Genomic DNA, 19,131 nt, shown 5'->3' with positions numbered 1-19,131 from the left:
GGCACGTTCGCGCGTACCACCTCCTACTAACTCATTCTCTCCTGTTCAAAGATTCAAATTCTAGAGAGCGCGGAAAGTTTTCCCGCAAAGCGAGGTTTGTATCAGGATCACATGATTCCAGAAGAGGTGGCACGTTCGCGCGTACCACCTCCTACTAACTCATTCTCTCCTATTCAAATATTCAAATTCTGGAGAACGCGGAAAGTTTTCCCGCAAATCGAGGTTTGTATCAGGATGACATGATTCCGGAAGAGATGTTATGCCAAAACCATCTCCTAGTTAATTATATTCTCCTGTTCGAAATTTCAAATTTTTAGCAAAATGAATATATTTTCTCCATACAAACTTTGTAGACTTTTTATCTTTCTGAAATTTAAAAAACTTGTTTTGTTATTTATTTTATCATTATATGATTATTATACGAAATAGGATTGGGGATATGAAAAATAATATGGGATAGTATAATATCGATTGGATTTAAGGAAGAACACGTTGAACTTTTGTCACAATAAACATTTATTTTCATTTCAAACATATACATACAAAATTTTATATTTATATTACAGAATACATTATATTTGCTAATTATATCAATATTTACTTAACCTTATAATTCGAGATATATTATAATACAATATTATACAATTTATAATACAATTGATATCATTAAATATAATACAATTAAATATAATGTAATGTATATACATATATATTGCATAACTTTTTCTAGGGGAAATAAGATTGTAATAATGTTTAGATTAGATTTTTCTGAAACGTTATAAAAGAAATCTTAGAAATGTAAGTAAATCAAAAAAATTAATTTGCCAGTCACTAGTGATCAGTATATTCAACATATTAATGTATAACTATATATATAATCTGTACGTGTTACGTTACGTTCTATAGCAATTGAACAAAACATAATCGAGAAATCTCATTATGATACCTTTGATCGAGATTTATCGGGAAAATAAAAATACGAGAAACGAAAGTGTCCGTAAATGGCACCGATACTATTATATTCCGATTTTATTCCCTTTCTAGTAATAAACTCCGAGAAGGTACTATCGAGAGATCGCAAAATCGTCGAACGTCGACGATCTGCACGCTTCGTGAATAAGGTCTCTGAAGCTAACTCTACCATTTCTCACCCTACCCCACTACTTTTTACACGACTAGAAAATATAAATCGACTCGACACGATCGTAATGCTGAACAGTACAACTGAAGATTTTATAGAACGTAAAGTGAACATATAGAAATAAATATCGACTTTGTGATGTATTTCGTACGATCGAAATTTAAAGTGCAGTGATAAAATAATCGTGCGAGACGTGATAAAGATCTAAGTTAAAAAGAAACAAAAACAACAAAATCATCAATATTATAATGACTTATCGCGATTAATATTGAGGAATGGATGTAAAATCGATCATTTTCTTTTCACTATTACTCTGTAGAATTTTCAATAGATCGTTAGCTAACGAAATATTTTCTGACGACGAAAAATTTATTCGATCGAAAGAATTTATTGAAAATGATCCGAACGGGATATCGACGTCCGAAGATATCTCTTCGATACCATCAGAACATATCGATGAACCACCGGATCATAAAATACCTTTTTCCGAACACGAAAATTCTAACAAAGATATTCCAACGAAGCCAAAATATTTAGCACCGGGTGATTGGGCCAAACCATCGAAAGAGAAAAATATTTCTATAGATTTTGTACCTACAAAAATATATGCCCAGGTTAGAGAAACTCATACGGTTAAACGTGCGCCACGAGAAGAAGCTATCGAGGAAGCTGATACCGACGAAGAAAAAATAAATGCATTAAGATTACGTGAAGTCGTGAAGAATTCCAAGGTAAACACGGTTTACACGGAAGAAGGTTATGAGGATTCTGCTTACGATCATGCTGGACACATCAGAGACGCTGATTTTCACGAGGATTTTAATAGAAATCTTCGGAATCGATTGAAGGAAAAACACGGTGAGGAAAGGACGATTTCGGACGACCTAACAAATCACGAGGATAATCATAACGAAGACGATAAAAACGACGAAGAAAATTCACGTGAAAATTACTTGGAATCTAACTTGAATCCTAAATTGATCGTTCGAAATGAGATCGAAACGTTAGAAAAAGATCTTGAGCGAGAATCTGAGGAAGCTGAAGGTAACTCTGACATACGACTGTTCGATTCGAAGAAATTAAAAAAATCTACGAGTTCCGAGGGAAAATCAACGGCTAATAATGAAATTTCTAGCAATGAAAATTATAATCAGGATCGTTGGAAAGATGAGAAAGAAAACGAAAATACTTACAATAAAAATCCAACCGATCGAATAACTACTGCTTATAATAATCCCGAAGGAACGATAGTCGATCGTTCGAAGGAGAATCTATCGACGACTGATTATGGTAAAATCGTATGGGATTTTTTGAAAACGACGACGAGCAATCCATTGAACGAACAAGAAATTACGTTGATACGTAAAGAAGCAACTACGTTGTCTCCTGATTTACAATTACCAATGTTGGTTACTACGATGCCATTGACTCTACCTGGATCATATTTTTTACCAACTATCAAAGAAACAGTGACTCTACCTACCGTTTATCCAGCTTCTCAAAATTTTCTTCCTCGCGGTTTGAATTCTGAAAGAGTTAATGCCGGACTGATCACGTCGATTGCTCAAAACGACGATCAAATTTGGCCAAGACAAACCAATGTCGTTAATTACGTTGATCTCGAGGATTCAACAACGATTCGTTCAGTTATTTCGGATTCTTCGAACTCGTGGAAACCTTCAACGCGTATCACAACTGGTCGATCTTCTTTAAACAACCTTAACGATCTCGTTTCAAGCGACGAAATGATCGAATCCCCAACGACAAGTTTACCTGAAGAAAATCAAACAGAAAATTTCCAATCGGACGATGTTAAGATCGACGATAACAAAGAAAATTTTTTCTCGAATTCTTTTATCGATAGAAAAAAGATAAAATACAAAGTCTTGGGAAGACACAAGCCGCGAAAATCAACAAAGTCTTCGATTTCTTCTCGATCTCGAAAAGAGAACGATCTTAAAGATCTATCGGACGATATTCAAAAATATAACAAAAATTTGAACGATCAAAGGGCGAAGTACACGAAGGTACTGAACTACGTTATGAATCAGGATCGATCGAAAGAATCGAACGGTTTTACAAACGCAAGAGGACCGAACGAGGTCAAATATTTCGACTTTCGTATAGAAGATCGTCCAACAACAGGTAGCGAATTGGCTATTGTTGATCAATCAAGCGTGCCGATCGAAAGCGAAACGATAATGAGAGAGCCGAACGATAAAAACTTTCCACGGAATCGGCCGATCTCAAGCGTGGACAGCTTCCTTGGTACGTCCTCGCTTCCGATTTATAAAATCGATACTTTTTCACTTCTCGGGCTATCACCACCACCATTACCATTACCAACACAATTATTACCACCGTCGAAATATCGAAACAAATATCGTTCTGTATCATTTCCTTATAACAACGAAGGAGGATATTATCGCAATATCGAGCCGATATTAAAATATGCTCCAGTGATCGTAGATCTAAAACGAAAATCTCGAACGAGAAGAAAAAGAACGGCGGAATATGTGAAAGGCGAGATAAATAATGGCACGACTAATCGCGAAGAAATAAATCAGGATAATGATAACATTTTTCGAGTTACGAAAGACGGAAGAAAATCGAGAGTAACTGAAGGATCAAGAAATAACGATTATTACGAAGAGAGAACGCGTCAAAGAACTATCAGCAAGTCATTAGATGATAAAAAACCTCACGAGGAATTATTAAACGAATCGCCAAATATAACAACCCTAGTGGTGGAGAAGGAAATCGAGGAACGATTTAACAAAGATCACGAAAAAAGTGACAATGAAAAATTAGAAAATCAAAGGAAAAATGACGAAGTCAGTGTCGAAGTCGAAGTACCGACGAATTACGATTACGTCGAAGAACTTGCGAATCAAGAAGTTGAGAAACTTCCTGTTATTGAAGAGACAACGAAAATCGATTTAAAAAAATATCCTTTCTACAAAAACGAAAGGATATCCGATTTATCCGGTCTGAAGTACGCTCTTCATCCTGGAAATGTTCCAAGAAAGACGTCAACCGGAATGGAATTTTACGATTCTCGCGATATCTATAAAAATTGCGAGGAAGTGGATGCCGATTTGGATGAACTTCCACCTAAGGAAGAGAGACCATCGAACGATCGAGATCCTAGCGTACATGAACCTCGTTTAAAAGGTTTAGGAGAGAAATTAGATTGTTTCAAGGCAAAGTACTTTGACGAGAATCCTTTCGATAATCCTCTGTTTATAGAGAAAAACGTCGGTAATCCTAACTTGCCAAAAGAATTGGATCCCAAAAAACTTTCAAAGAGAGTTCTAGTGTTACCGATTGGAACTAGCGAAGAATATATTCCAGAGAAATTGTCTAGAAAACCTGAAAGAGACTCTTATCGTCCTTACATTGCACGAAACTCGAAAGGAGAGAGAAGAGTTCCGAAAAATCAACCGAAAAAAGAACGTATATCTGCATCATTAGAATTAGCACCTGTTCCTTATCACAGACAAGTTTACGAGGATGTAATGAACAATATAAAAGAATCCGCAGACGTTTATCGTAATCATCGAATGACGACTATCAGTCCTACAACCCTAACTGTATCGGTATCAGACGATGCAACGAACGTAAAAACATTCAACAATATTTCATCGACTAATAAAACTAATTTGTCAGATATTGAAAGAGATTCTAATACAACCAAGATAGATGGTCTCTTACCACCGAAAGGACCAAACGATTTTGGAAAGATAATTGGCCCAAGAAGAAACAGAATTACACGGAAAAGTAGAAGAAGACCTTCGTTATATCACGTTCCAAGAACCATCAGACGTTATCACAAGATAACGATTCAAAAACGAAGTATAGAAAAACCATTTAACGACTCGAAACTTGTCGATTTAGTAGCCAAGAAAAATGTAAAAGAAAATATTAAAAATGTGACTAACAGATTTAATACAACGTTGAGACCTCGTAGACGAAAATCCTCTGTATCTAAAAATTTGACATTGTCCGCTGACGATTTAAAAAAAGATTCGTCCAGTAGGATCGTTTATACGATCAGAGATAGAATCAAACATTCGAAACCAAAGGATGAATTGAAGGATGTCGGTAAATTCACAAGGGAGTCAAGGACATTAGACGAAGATAGTAGAAGAAAGGAACCAAGATATAACAGCGTTGAAAGAAAACGTAACAGTTTCGATTCCTCAACGGTACCTACGATTTTGTCAACAATTTGGTCCGATAATATCGATGTAGACGAATCAACGACACCTAGTACTATTTCGAATAAACGCTTACGATACTCTACGTTATCGAGAAATAAAACACGAAAGGATTCCGAGGAACATCCTAGCGAAAAGGATTCGATAACGAAAGATAAAAATAAATACGAAGTTCGCGAGAATATCGATGACATTAAAACAACCCCAGCAGCAATTTTATCAACGACTTCGTTAGAATATTCCGACTATTTAACTTCGGATTCTCCAGGATACAATGGAGCATTTATAGAAGAAACCACGGATTCTCCGATGTTTGAAGAATCTCAATCGAAGGTATCTAACGATGACCTTGAAGAAGATTTCAAATCCACTGAACATTCCCACGAATCCGAAGAGAATTCTTCAGAAAAGGAAGAGGAGGACGAAGAGGACGAAGGAACATTAGAAACTAAGGAAAGGGATACATCCAAGGAGGAAGATAAAACACTTTTCTCTCATTACTCTTCCAGACCATATTCCCCATCAGAAAATTACGAGGACGAGAAATATTCTGAATTAGGACCTCGTATCAACAAGCCGGCATTTTATCATCCACCATTTTCGATGCAGGGATACGAGAGATCAAATATCTCGCCTTTCGAAGAAAATAGCGAAGAGGAGGCAAGCGATGAAAACAAAAAAAGGACACGATATACGTCGTTCCCTTGGAGTTCGGAGGACGAAGGACGAAATAAGAATTCCTTCGGAGAATCGAAATATATTCCGTTCTGGAATTACGAGTTTCCTTGGGAGAAGAGAGAACGATTGGCGAGAGAACGAAGAAGAGAGAGAAAGAATTATGGAAGATTCGATGATTTTAGTTCGAGGGATAGCAACGAGGATGTTTCGTCTTCTAAGGATACGCATACTCGTTTTTATCCTTGGGACTTATACGACGGTCCTTCTTCCAAGAAACAAAGGATTAATAGACAAGGACGATATTTCGATACGGAAGAAAGTAGTTCGTTGCATAAACCGGTTAAATATAGTAGCAAGTATAATTCGAATAATCTTAAATCATCGCAATCGATTGAAAATAATTTCAATAATATTCACGTAGATTCAGAAAAATTAAAGAGGAAGAAAGATCAAACAGGATCTTCGAATAATCGTCGGATCATTACTGGAACTTTGGTGCCGGAGGATATTACTTTGGCACCTAGAAAAGAAATTGGGAGAAGAAAGATGGCCGAGGAAAATAATCTGACTGATGTAACTTCCGTCGCTACGATAAAGCATAAGAATCGTAAGACTACAACAAAGAAGGAAATATTGAAAGAATCACAAGTAGAATCTACTACTTTAAAAATTCCGATAAATACGGAAACGACAAATAAATCTAACAAAGTCACCGATCGATCCATCGACAGATCACGAAGACGTAGAATTTTGAAGAAAAATTTGAAAATTGACGACGATGTTAAAGAATATTCGACGAAACCTGTTACAGAACAAATTAAAAGAAGAAAGATTCGATTAACGACTACAGCGCCGACAACGACTAGGACTACAACTACGACGACGACTTTTAGTAGACTCGTATCTACTAAAAGGCCAATACGATATAGAAGACCTCAAACGAGATACCAACAAACGAATAATCAATTTTCTAAAATGAAAGACAGCTTTCCAACACCGTCAACTACAACTGTTGAACATCGTTCGAGAGTCTCGAAGGAATCCTTTATCAGGACGACTTATCCTGATAACGAAAATTCGACTACTAATGTCAATGACGATCTTGGAACATTAGATATCAAACATTATAACGAAAACAATGAGATCGATCGTAATCGTGGAAATATCACCAGTGAAAACGTCGAAAGGATATCAATGACAACTAAGGAAACACCTGATCATGTTTATCGAACGAAAAAAGTAGACAAAGATGGCGTCAAGGAAATGTTTATCTCCATCGAACCTAACAAGGCTAAGAACATTACTGAATTGGATGATTCTGATATATCGGAATTCGGAAAGGAGGATAATAAATGGGGAATCTCACAGGATCTTGATCTCAACGGTATTCCATCGACAGAAGTAAGTTCTCTTGATCAGGACGGAGTCATCCGACTTACCGAGCACAGCTTGAGCAACATCAGGTCTACCGTTTCCTGGATATCAGAGAATTACGATTATTAATTTAAAAAAAAAAACAAAAACGAAGCTTAGATTCTCTGAACAGTTGTTCTTCAAATTTTCATAAATTTTTTTTTTTTCGTAAAAAACTCCATGAACTTATTGCAAAAGAGAGAAAGAATTAAAAAATTATCGTCGTGGATTATTTCTTCCCTTATTCTTATATCAATACAATATTCGGATATATCGCAGTTCTCAAAATATTATTAGAGAATTACGAATACCAATTAAGAGAAAAAAGATTTATATCTTTAATAAACGATCTTCGAATTTTAATATAATTTTTTTTTTTTTTTAAGTTTGTAAATGATTATCGTGTAAACGTAATATTTACGTCTATCATATTATCCGAATATTGAGAAATTACGATTATTAATAAAAAAAAAGTTTAAATTCTTTCAATAGATGATCTTCGAATTTTCATAATTTTTTTTTTTATTTCCATGAAAATTACTATTTTATCAAAATATTCGAAGATCGTCACCACGAATAATTTCTTTCTATTTTCATCTAAGTATTTAGAATATTATACGATTTCAGAGTTATCTAATAGGCAATCTCTTGGGACAAACGTTGGAGCCATATTCGAGGAACAATAGTGAATTCAAAGATGGCAATATAAAATTAGAAGAGATAAAAGAGAAGAATGAGAAAGAAGAAAAAAAGGAAGAAGAAGAAAAAGAAGAAGAAGAGAAAAATAATAAAATTAAATCATCGATCAAATTTTTACATCATCCGGAACAAAGGTTGTATTATTACGTAGAACGACGTAGGTAATTATTTGCGTGTTATTATTTCTTTTTCTTTCTTTCCTTTTCTTCGAGATCCTAATCGAAATAAAAATTTCTCATTGTTTACGGACTTTATATACAATCTCTTCTTTCGAATATTTAATTACTATAGTTTACAATTCATGTATTATTTAATTGTTCTTCGTGTTGTATTCTAATATACTTTTACACTTTATTATCTGTACTATTTTGTTATAAATAAAATATGCAATCTCTTTCACATTTTTCTTTACGATCATCACTCTATTACTATAACATGACTATAAATGAATAGTATACCGAGGTCATTAAACGAGTTACGGAATCATGTTTTGTGTGTTTCAACAGTAATGAAACCTTGATCTAATTTTGGGGGTATAGACCTGTAATATTACGTTTAACGTAGATACCTACAATTAATCTTAATTATCTTTGAATGTGTAATTAATACGATGACTTAACGTTCTTTATAGCATCGTTATAAACAAAGTAAAAAAAGATGAACGTTATATTAGATTATCAGATTATCGTCTAACAGGATCGTCGATCGATCACACATATGTATATATATATATGTACGTATATATCTATACATATATACGTATGTAATATATACACATATATATATATGTATATATGTGGTTAGCCTCAATGCCAATTCATGTGTAGTACAATATAAATGGTAGAATGTGTCGAGTCGATCGGCAATGGATTACAGAATTGTGAAAATCATGACTAACTTAAAAGAGAATTCGAATATTTCTTGCGATCTTATTTAAAAAGAAAATAAATAAAAAAAATCAAGAATGTTGATCTGTTCATATATCCGTATTTTTCTAATTATTTACATTAAACGAAGAGACATGAACACACCTTGGTAATATGGAATGTATTCGCGGTACCGTAAGCACTTAATTAAGTAGTTGGGTAAGCATATAACTAAAATGAAAATAATTCGTAGAAACCTGTTCTAACGAAACGTTCTTTCTTAAATGTCTCTATCTCTAAAGGACATCGAAAGTTTTTTAAATGGAAGGGATGAAATATGGTTAATTAAAGACAAAAAAAGAAAATAATAATAACACTAATAATAATAATAATAGTTAGGTCAACGTAATGAAACGTGAATGCGAATGAAATATTTAAACCTTGATTATTGTAGACAAAAGTTATAAGAACCATGTCTCACGTAGATACGACGTGAGAGGCGCCCCGCACTTTTCTCAAGGTTAAGGTATCTCAGGGTAGGAGAACATACGTATCCTTGCTAAGCGGTAAAGAACGTGTTAGCGTGGAATGACACGCGTTGATAAAATCCTAGAACACGATAAATAAGTCCTCGGGAAATTGAAAGGGAACACTAGAACACGATTGGTCAACGGTAATACCACGCCGTCTATATAATTCGATCCTTGCCTTTGTACCCTAGTTTTGCCTGTCAGTTGGTCGTGCAATATCATTTAAAACGACGACATGTTTCTTACCAAGGTATCTTAAGTGATTTACCTTAGATTACTATTATCAAATAATTCCAAAGAAATTAATGTATCTTTTCTTTTTTCACTTGTTTTCTTTTCATCTTGTGGAATAAAATAACGATTAGTGTTAATTGGATACGATCGATTCTATGAAATTCAAAATTTTGCGAAGTGATCGATGTGTCGAAAGTGTAAATAAGTTTACGAAGTTCAAGTTTGATATTTCTGATGGTGTTAGTTCTTCGTAAAAAGAAAAAAGAAAGAAAAAACAAAGGAAATTTCCGTGTAATCCATGGTAGCAATGGTGATACAACGACGATCGCGATAAACTTGAAAAAAAACATGATAATATTTAATCAAACGTTGTTGAAACTTTCCACGGCAAATAAACTCTCGCTGTTATTTTTATTACCTCGATCTGTCGCGATGCAATTCGATCCGGGGCGTGTTCTTGCTACTCTAATATGAATACTCGCGATCACATCATGGTGTTGCGTTCACCTAGAACAAAAGAAAGGGACATTTTAGATTATGTATTTATATAACTATTGATTTCGTCGATTTTTAATGAAAACATTAAAAAAGTTCAACGATAAAAATATTCAAGAGAGTGTTACGAAATATTATATAATTTATTCGGTACTTTATAAGGCGATTCGTTTTATATCGATTTGTCGTATACTTTCTAATATGTATAACGATATATTAATCTTATCGAGCGTGACCAAAAGCGTTTACATTTTTGAACGATTAGAAAGTGCGGTTTTCATAGACATATATCAGGTTTAATTCAATTTAGAATCATATTAGAATCTATTCGAACACACTAAATATACATATATATTCTTTACTTTTTTTTTTTTTTTTATATAGATTCTCTTTTTATTTGGATTAATGCAGTTGATAAATTTATCAACAGCAGCGCCATTACCGGATAGCGCAGGAATCGTTGAGATGGTAAACGGATTGGCATACGGTAAGAAAAAAGGTCGAACAATCGATATTATAGATTTCTGTTGTAACGATATCTCTTGATAATTCAATATTAAAACGTTTCATGCTAAACCTTATAGATCGCACCACTTGACATAATTCTATAATGACCGAAACTATTTAACAAATTTTTATTATTTGCAATTTTTATTATTTTTATCTTTTTTTTTTTCTTTCATAGATTTAAATCAAAAAATATTTTTATTATTAATTCGTAGGTGGTATTCCTTACGGGAGTGTATCAGGTATGCTAGCAAAATATCCTGGATTCTCATCTCAAGAAGCTATTCAATCAAGAAGATTATCCACGGTGAAAGCTATTCGACCTGTAATCGTGACGCCAAATTTTAGAGCAACGAGATTGGCTGTCAACCATGGAACGCGACCTGTTCAAATTTATAATCTTCCAGGTGTTATCGCACCTGGTATCATCGGCACGATTAGTCAAATTGGATTTTGAAAGATTCATCCTCATTATTTTCTCATTGACAATCATGTTCTGTTATATAAATACATTTTGTTGAGGATTCGAATCTCTTCGTTAGGTATCATTTCGCAAGGATTCAATAACGAAAAGAAATTAATCTTGTAAATGAAATTTTTAAAGATTAATACGAAATGCCTCGAAAATTACATATTAACACCGCTTACACAAACATTGATGCATTTATTGTAAGTACAAATGTATATCGTACGTTTCGACTTGCTAGAATATAATAATATAATAAATATAATAATAATAATAATAATAATAATAATAATAATAATAATAATAATAATAATAGCAATAATAATGATAGAAAAGAAGGACTTCAATTATAAATTTAAATATATATATGAAAGAAAGAATATATAATATAGAGTTCTGATTATTCGTACGTTAAGTAAGTCGTGAGCATCGAACGATTGAACCGTATAATTGCATCAATGAATGCCAACCATACATTCAACGTAAATCCCTATATATATTGTTACATCCGTATTATATTTTTAGAACAAAGGGATACAGAAATGTTTAGAGAGAGGAAAGTATAAATGACATCGGAGTCGTTGCATATCCCTTAGTCGTCATCGATCCTATGCACGATGCATTACGGTCTCCACGTGAGTATCTAATGTGCGTACTAACACTAACGACGATAAGTGACACTGTATTTACGTGCATTCATTGAAAATCTTTCGTTTGTCAAAGTGTAATTACATTGCTCAATACATTAAATTAAATATACAATAAAACTATAATTAAATGAAAAATAAAAATTAAAATAGTGTAATATATCAGCATCATTTTAATCAAAATATTTTATATGCGATAATAACGCTCGATCATTTATAATCGATTTAGAGATGATTTAGAACGGTTCGAAAAATTTCGTATCCTTGATTCGGCAATTTAACAAATATTTACTAATAAGATCGTTCTTATTTTTAGTCCAATGCACATCGAAGACAAGCATGACTCTTTGATATATTAGAAAATTACTTACAAATGCGGATATTATGTTAATCATGCATCCTATTATAACATATCGTGATTTCTCCCGATCGATGGACGAATGCACCGAATATTCATTCCTTCCTTTCTCTTAAAGCGAACGATCTTAAACAACTTTGAAAAAATAATTTGACCTTTTTTTATTTCCGCAAGGACGTAATCGAAAATAGATATATACATAAGAAGGTTCCGCACGAAGGGACTCACTGACGATTAATCTCCCTCGTCCTTTTCATTCGACTTTCATGCTTCGCTGCACGGTGCATTGATAATATTTGTCATTTTATTTTATTCCCATTCTATTCGCTAGAAATGTTTGAAACTTCCCTGTGTTTAAATAGATAATACTTTATAGTCTTATTTAACTAATAAATATATAAAAAGGAAAACAAAAAAGAAGAAAAGAAACAAGAGATTAAATTCTTTTTACAGATATTCTTATGCTACATAGCATTTTGGAAGGTCTTGGGTGTTGGAAGTGTCGCAAAGAGCACGATCAGTAAGTTATTACGTATAATTCGAGTTAAAAAAAAGGAAGAAGAGAAAGAAGTTTTTTCAAACGCCGATTTGAAGATAAAAAAATTCCTCTTTTGTAGATCCGATGTATTTTTAAAATCTTTTTTCCTCGTCACCCGAAATCTGACGATTTCGTGGAATGTTGAATAATTTTTATCTCATTACGATTCCGGAACTTATTTTAGATCGTTACCTCGATCGTGCCGTGATAATTTACAAGTTATTTAAATTTCCAAATATCTTACCTTAAAAAAAGGAAAAAATAAAAAGGAAAAAAAATTTTAATCGACCTTTAAAATCCTCGAAGAAAAAAAAAATCCAGTGGTTTCTAAAAATCTATTCTTTTATCATAGATCCCGACATTTTGACGACCTTCGCGAAGAACGTCGCTTCTGTATTGACTCCGACTTTACTCGGGGAACTTTCAACAAACCGAGGCAATAGATCCTTTCTCGAATTATCATCGATAACGAAAACAAATTCTGAACCGACTCCAAGATCATTGTCAAGTTCTAAGGACAACGTTGACGAGGCCACAACGCCTGAGATATATCGAGAGAAAGGGAATCTTAAAGAACCTAATCGTTTCTCAAATACGAGAAGACAGGCCGACGATTTTTATAACTCTCACGAGAGACCAAATTATCCTGAAAATTCTGGTTATCGTCAATCTCAACTTTACGACCCTTATAACATCCCAAATAATTATTTCCAATCAATCGGTCAAGGTGATAGGACCGATTTTCGTGCAAATCTGAACCTAGGTCGTCCCGTTAATGCTGGAAACTTTGCGAATGCTGAAAATCTCGAATCACCGGGTCGTTTCGATTCTATTTATCGACCACATGAAAGAATTTCGGGCGATGGGATCGTGGGTAGACCGTTTAGTGGTTTAAACGGATTCAATGGCTACTCTTCCTTTGAAGATCGGCAAAGAGGTGACGTCAGATATCACCATAGTCCATTACCAATCGATGGACATTACTTTGGACCTTTTGGATTTGGTCCTTATAATCATCCTCTAGGTTACAAACATCCCTATGGTTATCCAGGTCGACGGCCAAACACGGATTCTGATGAAAATAATAATAGCAAAGAAGAAACGAAGGAAGAAAATGGTTCGGATCGTCCAAAATCTGATGATCGTCGACCATTTTACAGAGGTTACAGACCTTTTTACGATTTTCCCCCTTACAAATTTGGTCCAGGTTATTATCATCATAGAAACCATAACGAAAGTTCCGTCGATTATCGTTATGACGATATCGACTATTATCACAAGCATTATGATTATTACTATGACGATTTCTTTCCTGGACCGTTCCATCCATATGGTTATGGTCCAAAACGAAAGAATGGTAACAAAAATGGCAGCAAAAATGGTAATGGAAATGGAAATTCCGAAACACAGGAGAACAAAGATACCGAAACACTTTCGGCTAGCGAAAAAGCGGAGAAGACTATTGATGCTTCTAATTCGGAATATAAAATAAAAATACCAACGACTCTATTCGAAGATGGTTTGGAAAACGAGAGGATCGACAATGATGACTTGGAACATATCGATCCTGCTGCTTAATAAATAGATTAGAATTCGTCATCTCTTATTACCAAATAAATGATAAAAAATTCAAAAATAATAATAATCGTCGATGATGAAGTGGAAAATATCAATTTTATTAATGCGTAATAAATAGATTAAAATTTGTCATCTTTATTAGTAAATGATTTCATCTTTATTAAAAAAATGATGAAAGATTCAAAAATAGTAATCATCGATGATGAAGTGGAAGATATTAATTTTATTAATACTTAATAAATATCTTTCTCCAAATGTGTGTGTCTGTGTGTGTGTATGTACACATACAATATATATACACACAATATGCATACACATATATGTACACATACAATATACACACACAATATATATATATATATATATATATATATATATATATTGAACAAAATTCTATTATTAAATATGACAAACACATTTTATCATCGATGCATTTTCAAATCGATTATTTGTATGTAAATAGAAAAATAAAAATCACTAAAAATTATAATGATTCATCCTTCGTTCCTATCTCATAGTTTCATATAACTCTCGAGATTATATTTTATAAATGATAATAATAATATATACATGATAATATAATATATATATATAACTTTTCTATTCGACGACAGAACGATGTATTTACTTATTTACTAAAAATGGTAGAAAATGGAGAAGTTTAACGATACTTGATACTCGATAAAGGCGCGTTAAAATCTCTCGGCTCAGACTCAATGGCAATCGTTTCTCATGGTAATGATATCCGATGTGTTCCCACCATTCTGGGAACTTATCCTGCGATTATACTTAACTCGACAATGTATAATACATACGGTCTACTAATTTTCTTCTTTCATGGGATTTTGCTTGCTCTCCGAGCACTATATCTATGTCGTCGATCACGACGGTGTAAGAACGTTTATGCAACAAAGTACATGCGATCATGTATCATTTTTTCTTTTTTTTTCTTTTCTTTTTCTTTTTTCAAATCCTCTCTTCGTTTTTCTTGGAAAACAAAAAAAAGAAACGAAACTAGTTTTTCTTCTTTATCGAATTAAATTACAAAATATCTCTTATAAAATCAAAAATGACGATGACTCATATAAAAATAATTTATAAATAAAAGGAAAAAAATATAAAAAGAAAAAGGAGATATGGGAAAAAAAGAAAATAGAAAAGAAAAGAAATATGGCCAATAAAATCGGCCCATAAAATCGACTTTGACATTTCGCTGTCAACTTGCACATTAATCGCTTGCGTCGACTTACATCACTGCGGTATTTCCACGCGTCCCTGCACTCTACGCAATATATACTATTATACTCGGCGTTATCATTGCGACTTCGGCAAATTTCTACATTTTGTAATTGGGTGTTCCCTTCTTCTGTCCCTTTCTCTCTCTCTTTCTCACTCTCACTCTTTCTCTTTCTCTCTCTTTCTCTCTCTATCCCCTTTCCTATATCTTTCAATATTCTTACATAAAATTTCAGCGGAGCAAGCATTTGTCTTTCTTCTCTTCTTTCTGTTTCGCTTACGATACTCGTGACAGGAAGGTTTCATTTTCAACTCTCTAACACATTGATATCACTTGCGTATATCGTTGAGTGATCGCTAATTATGATGCATTAAGCAATGGTTTCGCTCGACGTATCATTTCTCTCTCTCTCTCTCTCTCTCTCTCTCTCTCTCTCTCTCTCTCTCTTTCTCTCTCTCTCTCTATCTTTGGTATAATAAGTAGTCAAGCTATTTACGGCTATTAATCAAGAATCGTCGACGACATAGTCGTTGGGAAGAAATTTGGATGTCAAGGCACCCGATGTACATCGAGTTTACCTCGGCATCAGCCACACGTGTGTGACCACGCCATGCATTATTCTTTCATAACGTTACATTGCATTCGTATAATCTTCCCTGACAATGGGCTTTGCTATTAACGTCGTCCAGAACGGACCAATACCGTAGCCAGGGAAAAAAAAATCTCGAGAACAGCACCACCGGCTTTCTTATAAAAGAGGTTTACTCGTATCCAAACTCGACAGTTTCCTTCGACAGGGTTCTAGTCTTCTTTGACGTTAGATCGATCCGATCGACGAAGAACAAACAGACGAAAGATGGCCTATTCAAAACTCGTGAGTAATTCATTACCTATGTATTAGTATTCTTTTCGTAATTTATTAAAAAGAAAAAGAGTATATATAGATATAATATATAAAAAATAAAAAGAAGGAAAGAAGGAAATAAATAAATAAATAAACAAATAAATAAATATAGATATAAAATATAATATATAAAAAATAAAAAGAAAGAAAGAACGAAATTAATAAATAAATAAATAAATAAATAAATATAGAGATCGGAAGAGAAAGAAAATAGATTTATAAGAACCCTCGAAAATGTCAGTAGTCATTTGTCGATAATTTAATAGCAATCTAGAATCTCGTTTTTTTTTTCTTATGATAAACTTTCACTATTACGTCTGTTTATATTATTAGTTCCTTTTTTTTTCCCCACCTTAGTTAATAGTTTTATTGTTGAGTCTCATCGTTGGCATGGCCGTTGCGAAACCTGGATATCTTGGCTACAGATTCGGTGGATTTGGATACCCATATGGTTATGGTTATGGCTACAGATATCCATTCTACGGATATGGTCATGGTTTCGGATATTATGGTAAAATTTTACATTTAAAAAATAATCATTTTACGTAAACCCATACGCTTTCTATCGACTCTAATTTTTTTTTCAGGAGGTTATCCATACTACGGTTTCGGTCATGGTTTCGGACATTATGGATATTATCTGTGATTATCATTCCAGTGACAAACTTATTTCAAAAGGAAAATATCAATAAGAAAGTTATCTTATTTCTCTCGTGTTTCAAATTACACGAACTGTATAAATCTGTGCTTTCGAAAATTTCCTTACGATTAATTTTACATCGTAACATTGTATCTCACAAATTTGTATTATGCTTTTTCAAAGATTTCTTGTATTTATATAAAAAAAAAATATATATATATATGCATATATAAGAGTTAAGCGAAAGGAAATAAAGAGTCATCACGTTGGTCCGATTATATAAAAGATATTTATGAATTTTGGCGAAGCTAAGGATTTCAAAATCATACTAAATAAGATTAAGTTACGTCGCATTAGAAAACTGATCCCAAGCGATGTAAAATTTCTAAACACATAACAATAAATTATGACCACGTTTCTTTGCAAATTCGTTTCGTTTGACGAAATTTTTTCCAGCCTAATACGAAAAGATACGATCACGAAGACCATTCTTTTTTTTTCGTTTATTACAGATATACGTTGCTTAGAAGGTCGATGAACTCACAAGAATTTTCTTAATTCTCCTTGTACGTTGTAATACGTGTAATTTCGTAAGACGAAATTCCAAGTCTCTCGTATTAATCAAAAATATTTGAAGGATTAAGGAAAACGCGTATACTACTTGTTATGATACGAGAACGCATCTTTAACCTCGCGACCTAAATCCATGACCTTCTTCAAACAAGTGAACGGTGAATCTTTACTCATTCTATTTCTTTCTTTTTTTTTTCGTGGCCTTAACGAGCAGTCAAACTTTGTTGTGTAACGAATGACCGAAAAAAGAACAACAAATGAGATAAAGAGAAACATCCGAAAAGGTAGACCAGTTCAAGGAAAACCAAGCATGATCGTTTAATGAAATAGGTACATAAGAACGTATGTATTCATGTACTATAGAATAATCACGAGCATATAATTTATCCCATTATAAGTGTGATCGAACATTTTCACTTTCTAAAGGAGTTTCATTACAAAAATTACAGCACCGTGTATAAGCTGAAATATCAAGCGCATCATCTATCATACAGGATCGTCTTTTATTAACAGAGTATGAGGAAAAAAGATTACAAGTTTTTTGATCTTTAATTAACGTTAAACATAAGATTACAATTGTACAACACGCTATCACATCTATTATTGAAGTAATATATGAATACTAATCGATGTCATTAATTAAGAAAGAAATTATTTCTTCTGGAACAAGTTACGATTTATTTGTACAATTCGATTATTTCTTTTCTATTCTACGATAGAAACGAATTGAATCTAATTGATATTTTTTATTGTTAGTGAGCAAAAAAAAAATCTTGATAAATTCTGCTCTCATTCGTATACTTCCAATGACGAAACGCTTGCGTTTCCTACGAGGAATGCATCGAGTAATAATTTGCATAATTTAATTCTATCTAATTTATCAGTACTTTGTTCGCACATTTTCATTATTCGAATGACAGCATGGACCAACAGATGTAATTACGTCGGCATGGATTAAGTCAAGTTGTAAGAAACAATGATATGATGCGAAAGAAGAAATTAGAGTACACGTCTTACTTTCATGGAATAGATCATGCGTGACTTCTCCTCGAAGGATCGTCCTTTGTGCGAGTATTTTCTCTCTCTCTCTCTCTCTCTCTCTCTCTCTCTTCTCTCTCTCCCCTCTCTCTTTCTCTTTCTCGCTCTTTCTTTCCTCGTACTCGAGTAAGAAAACTAATAAAAAAAAAAAAAAGAAAAAGATATGAGTAAGAGCGACGATATAAAATATTCGTCAAGTTTCGTAATCGACTCATACTTACGTAATAATTATGGAAAAGAGAGTTCCAATGAGAGTGTCCGTATCTTCGAAGAGGAGTCGCTGAGGTCGGTTGTAACTTTTCAGGTCAACGAGCATCTCAGCATTTACCTTACGTTCATACATTATCGTAACAATTTTTGTAAAAATTG

At 33.4% G+C, this 19,131-nt stretch overlaps 3 protein-coding genes across 3 annotated transcripts; all 3 read left to right on the top strand.

Moving 5' to 3' along the window:
- Positions 1-9,757: 9,757 nt before the first annotated feature.
- Positions 9,758-11,394, top strand: LOC122628528. The gene is made up of 3 exons (XM_043810909.1): positions 9,758-9,797; positions 10,661-10,763; positions 10,999-11,394. Exons 1-3 carry the CDS (start codon positions 9,783-9,785, stop codon positions 11,238-11,240), a joined length of 360 nt encoding a protein of 119 aa, XP_043666844.1. The 5' UTR covers positions 9,758-9,782; the 3' UTR covers positions 11,241-11,394.
- A 463-nt stretch (positions 11,395-11,857) lies between these two features.
- Positions 11,858-14,638, top strand: LOC122628366. The gene is made up of 3 exons (XM_043810605.1): positions 11,858-11,884; positions 12,708-12,774; positions 13,145-14,638. Exons 1-3 carry the CDS (start codon positions 11,867-11,869, stop codon positions 14,368-14,370), a joined length of 1,311 nt encoding a protein of 436 aa, XP_043666540.1. The 5' UTR covers positions 11,858-11,866; the 3' UTR covers positions 14,371-14,638.
- A 1,819-nt stretch (positions 14,639-16,457) lies between these two features.
- Positions 16,458-17,310, top strand: LOC122628620 (glycine-rich protein-like). Its single transcript, XM_043811066.1, has 3 exons — positions 16,458-16,481; positions 16,869-17,022; positions 17,099-17,310. The coding sequence occupies exons 1-3, from the start codon at positions 16,464-16,466 to the stop codon at positions 17,155-17,157; spliced, it is 231 nt and encodes a 76-aa protein (XP_043667001.1). The 5' UTR covers positions 16,458-16,463; the 3' UTR covers positions 17,158-17,310.
- The last annotated feature ends 1,821 nt before the right edge of the window (positions 17,311-19,131 follow it).

Source organism: Vespula pensylvanica, chromosome 4 (assembly GCF_014466175.1).
Source record: "Vespula pensylvanica isolate Volc-1 chromosome 4, ASM1446617v1, whole genome shotgun sequence".
NCBI classification, from domain to species: Eukaryota; Metazoa; Arthropoda; class Insecta; order Hymenoptera; family Vespidae; genus Vespula; species Vespula pensylvanica.
This window is presented reverse-complemented; position numbering and strand designations above follow the sequence as displayed.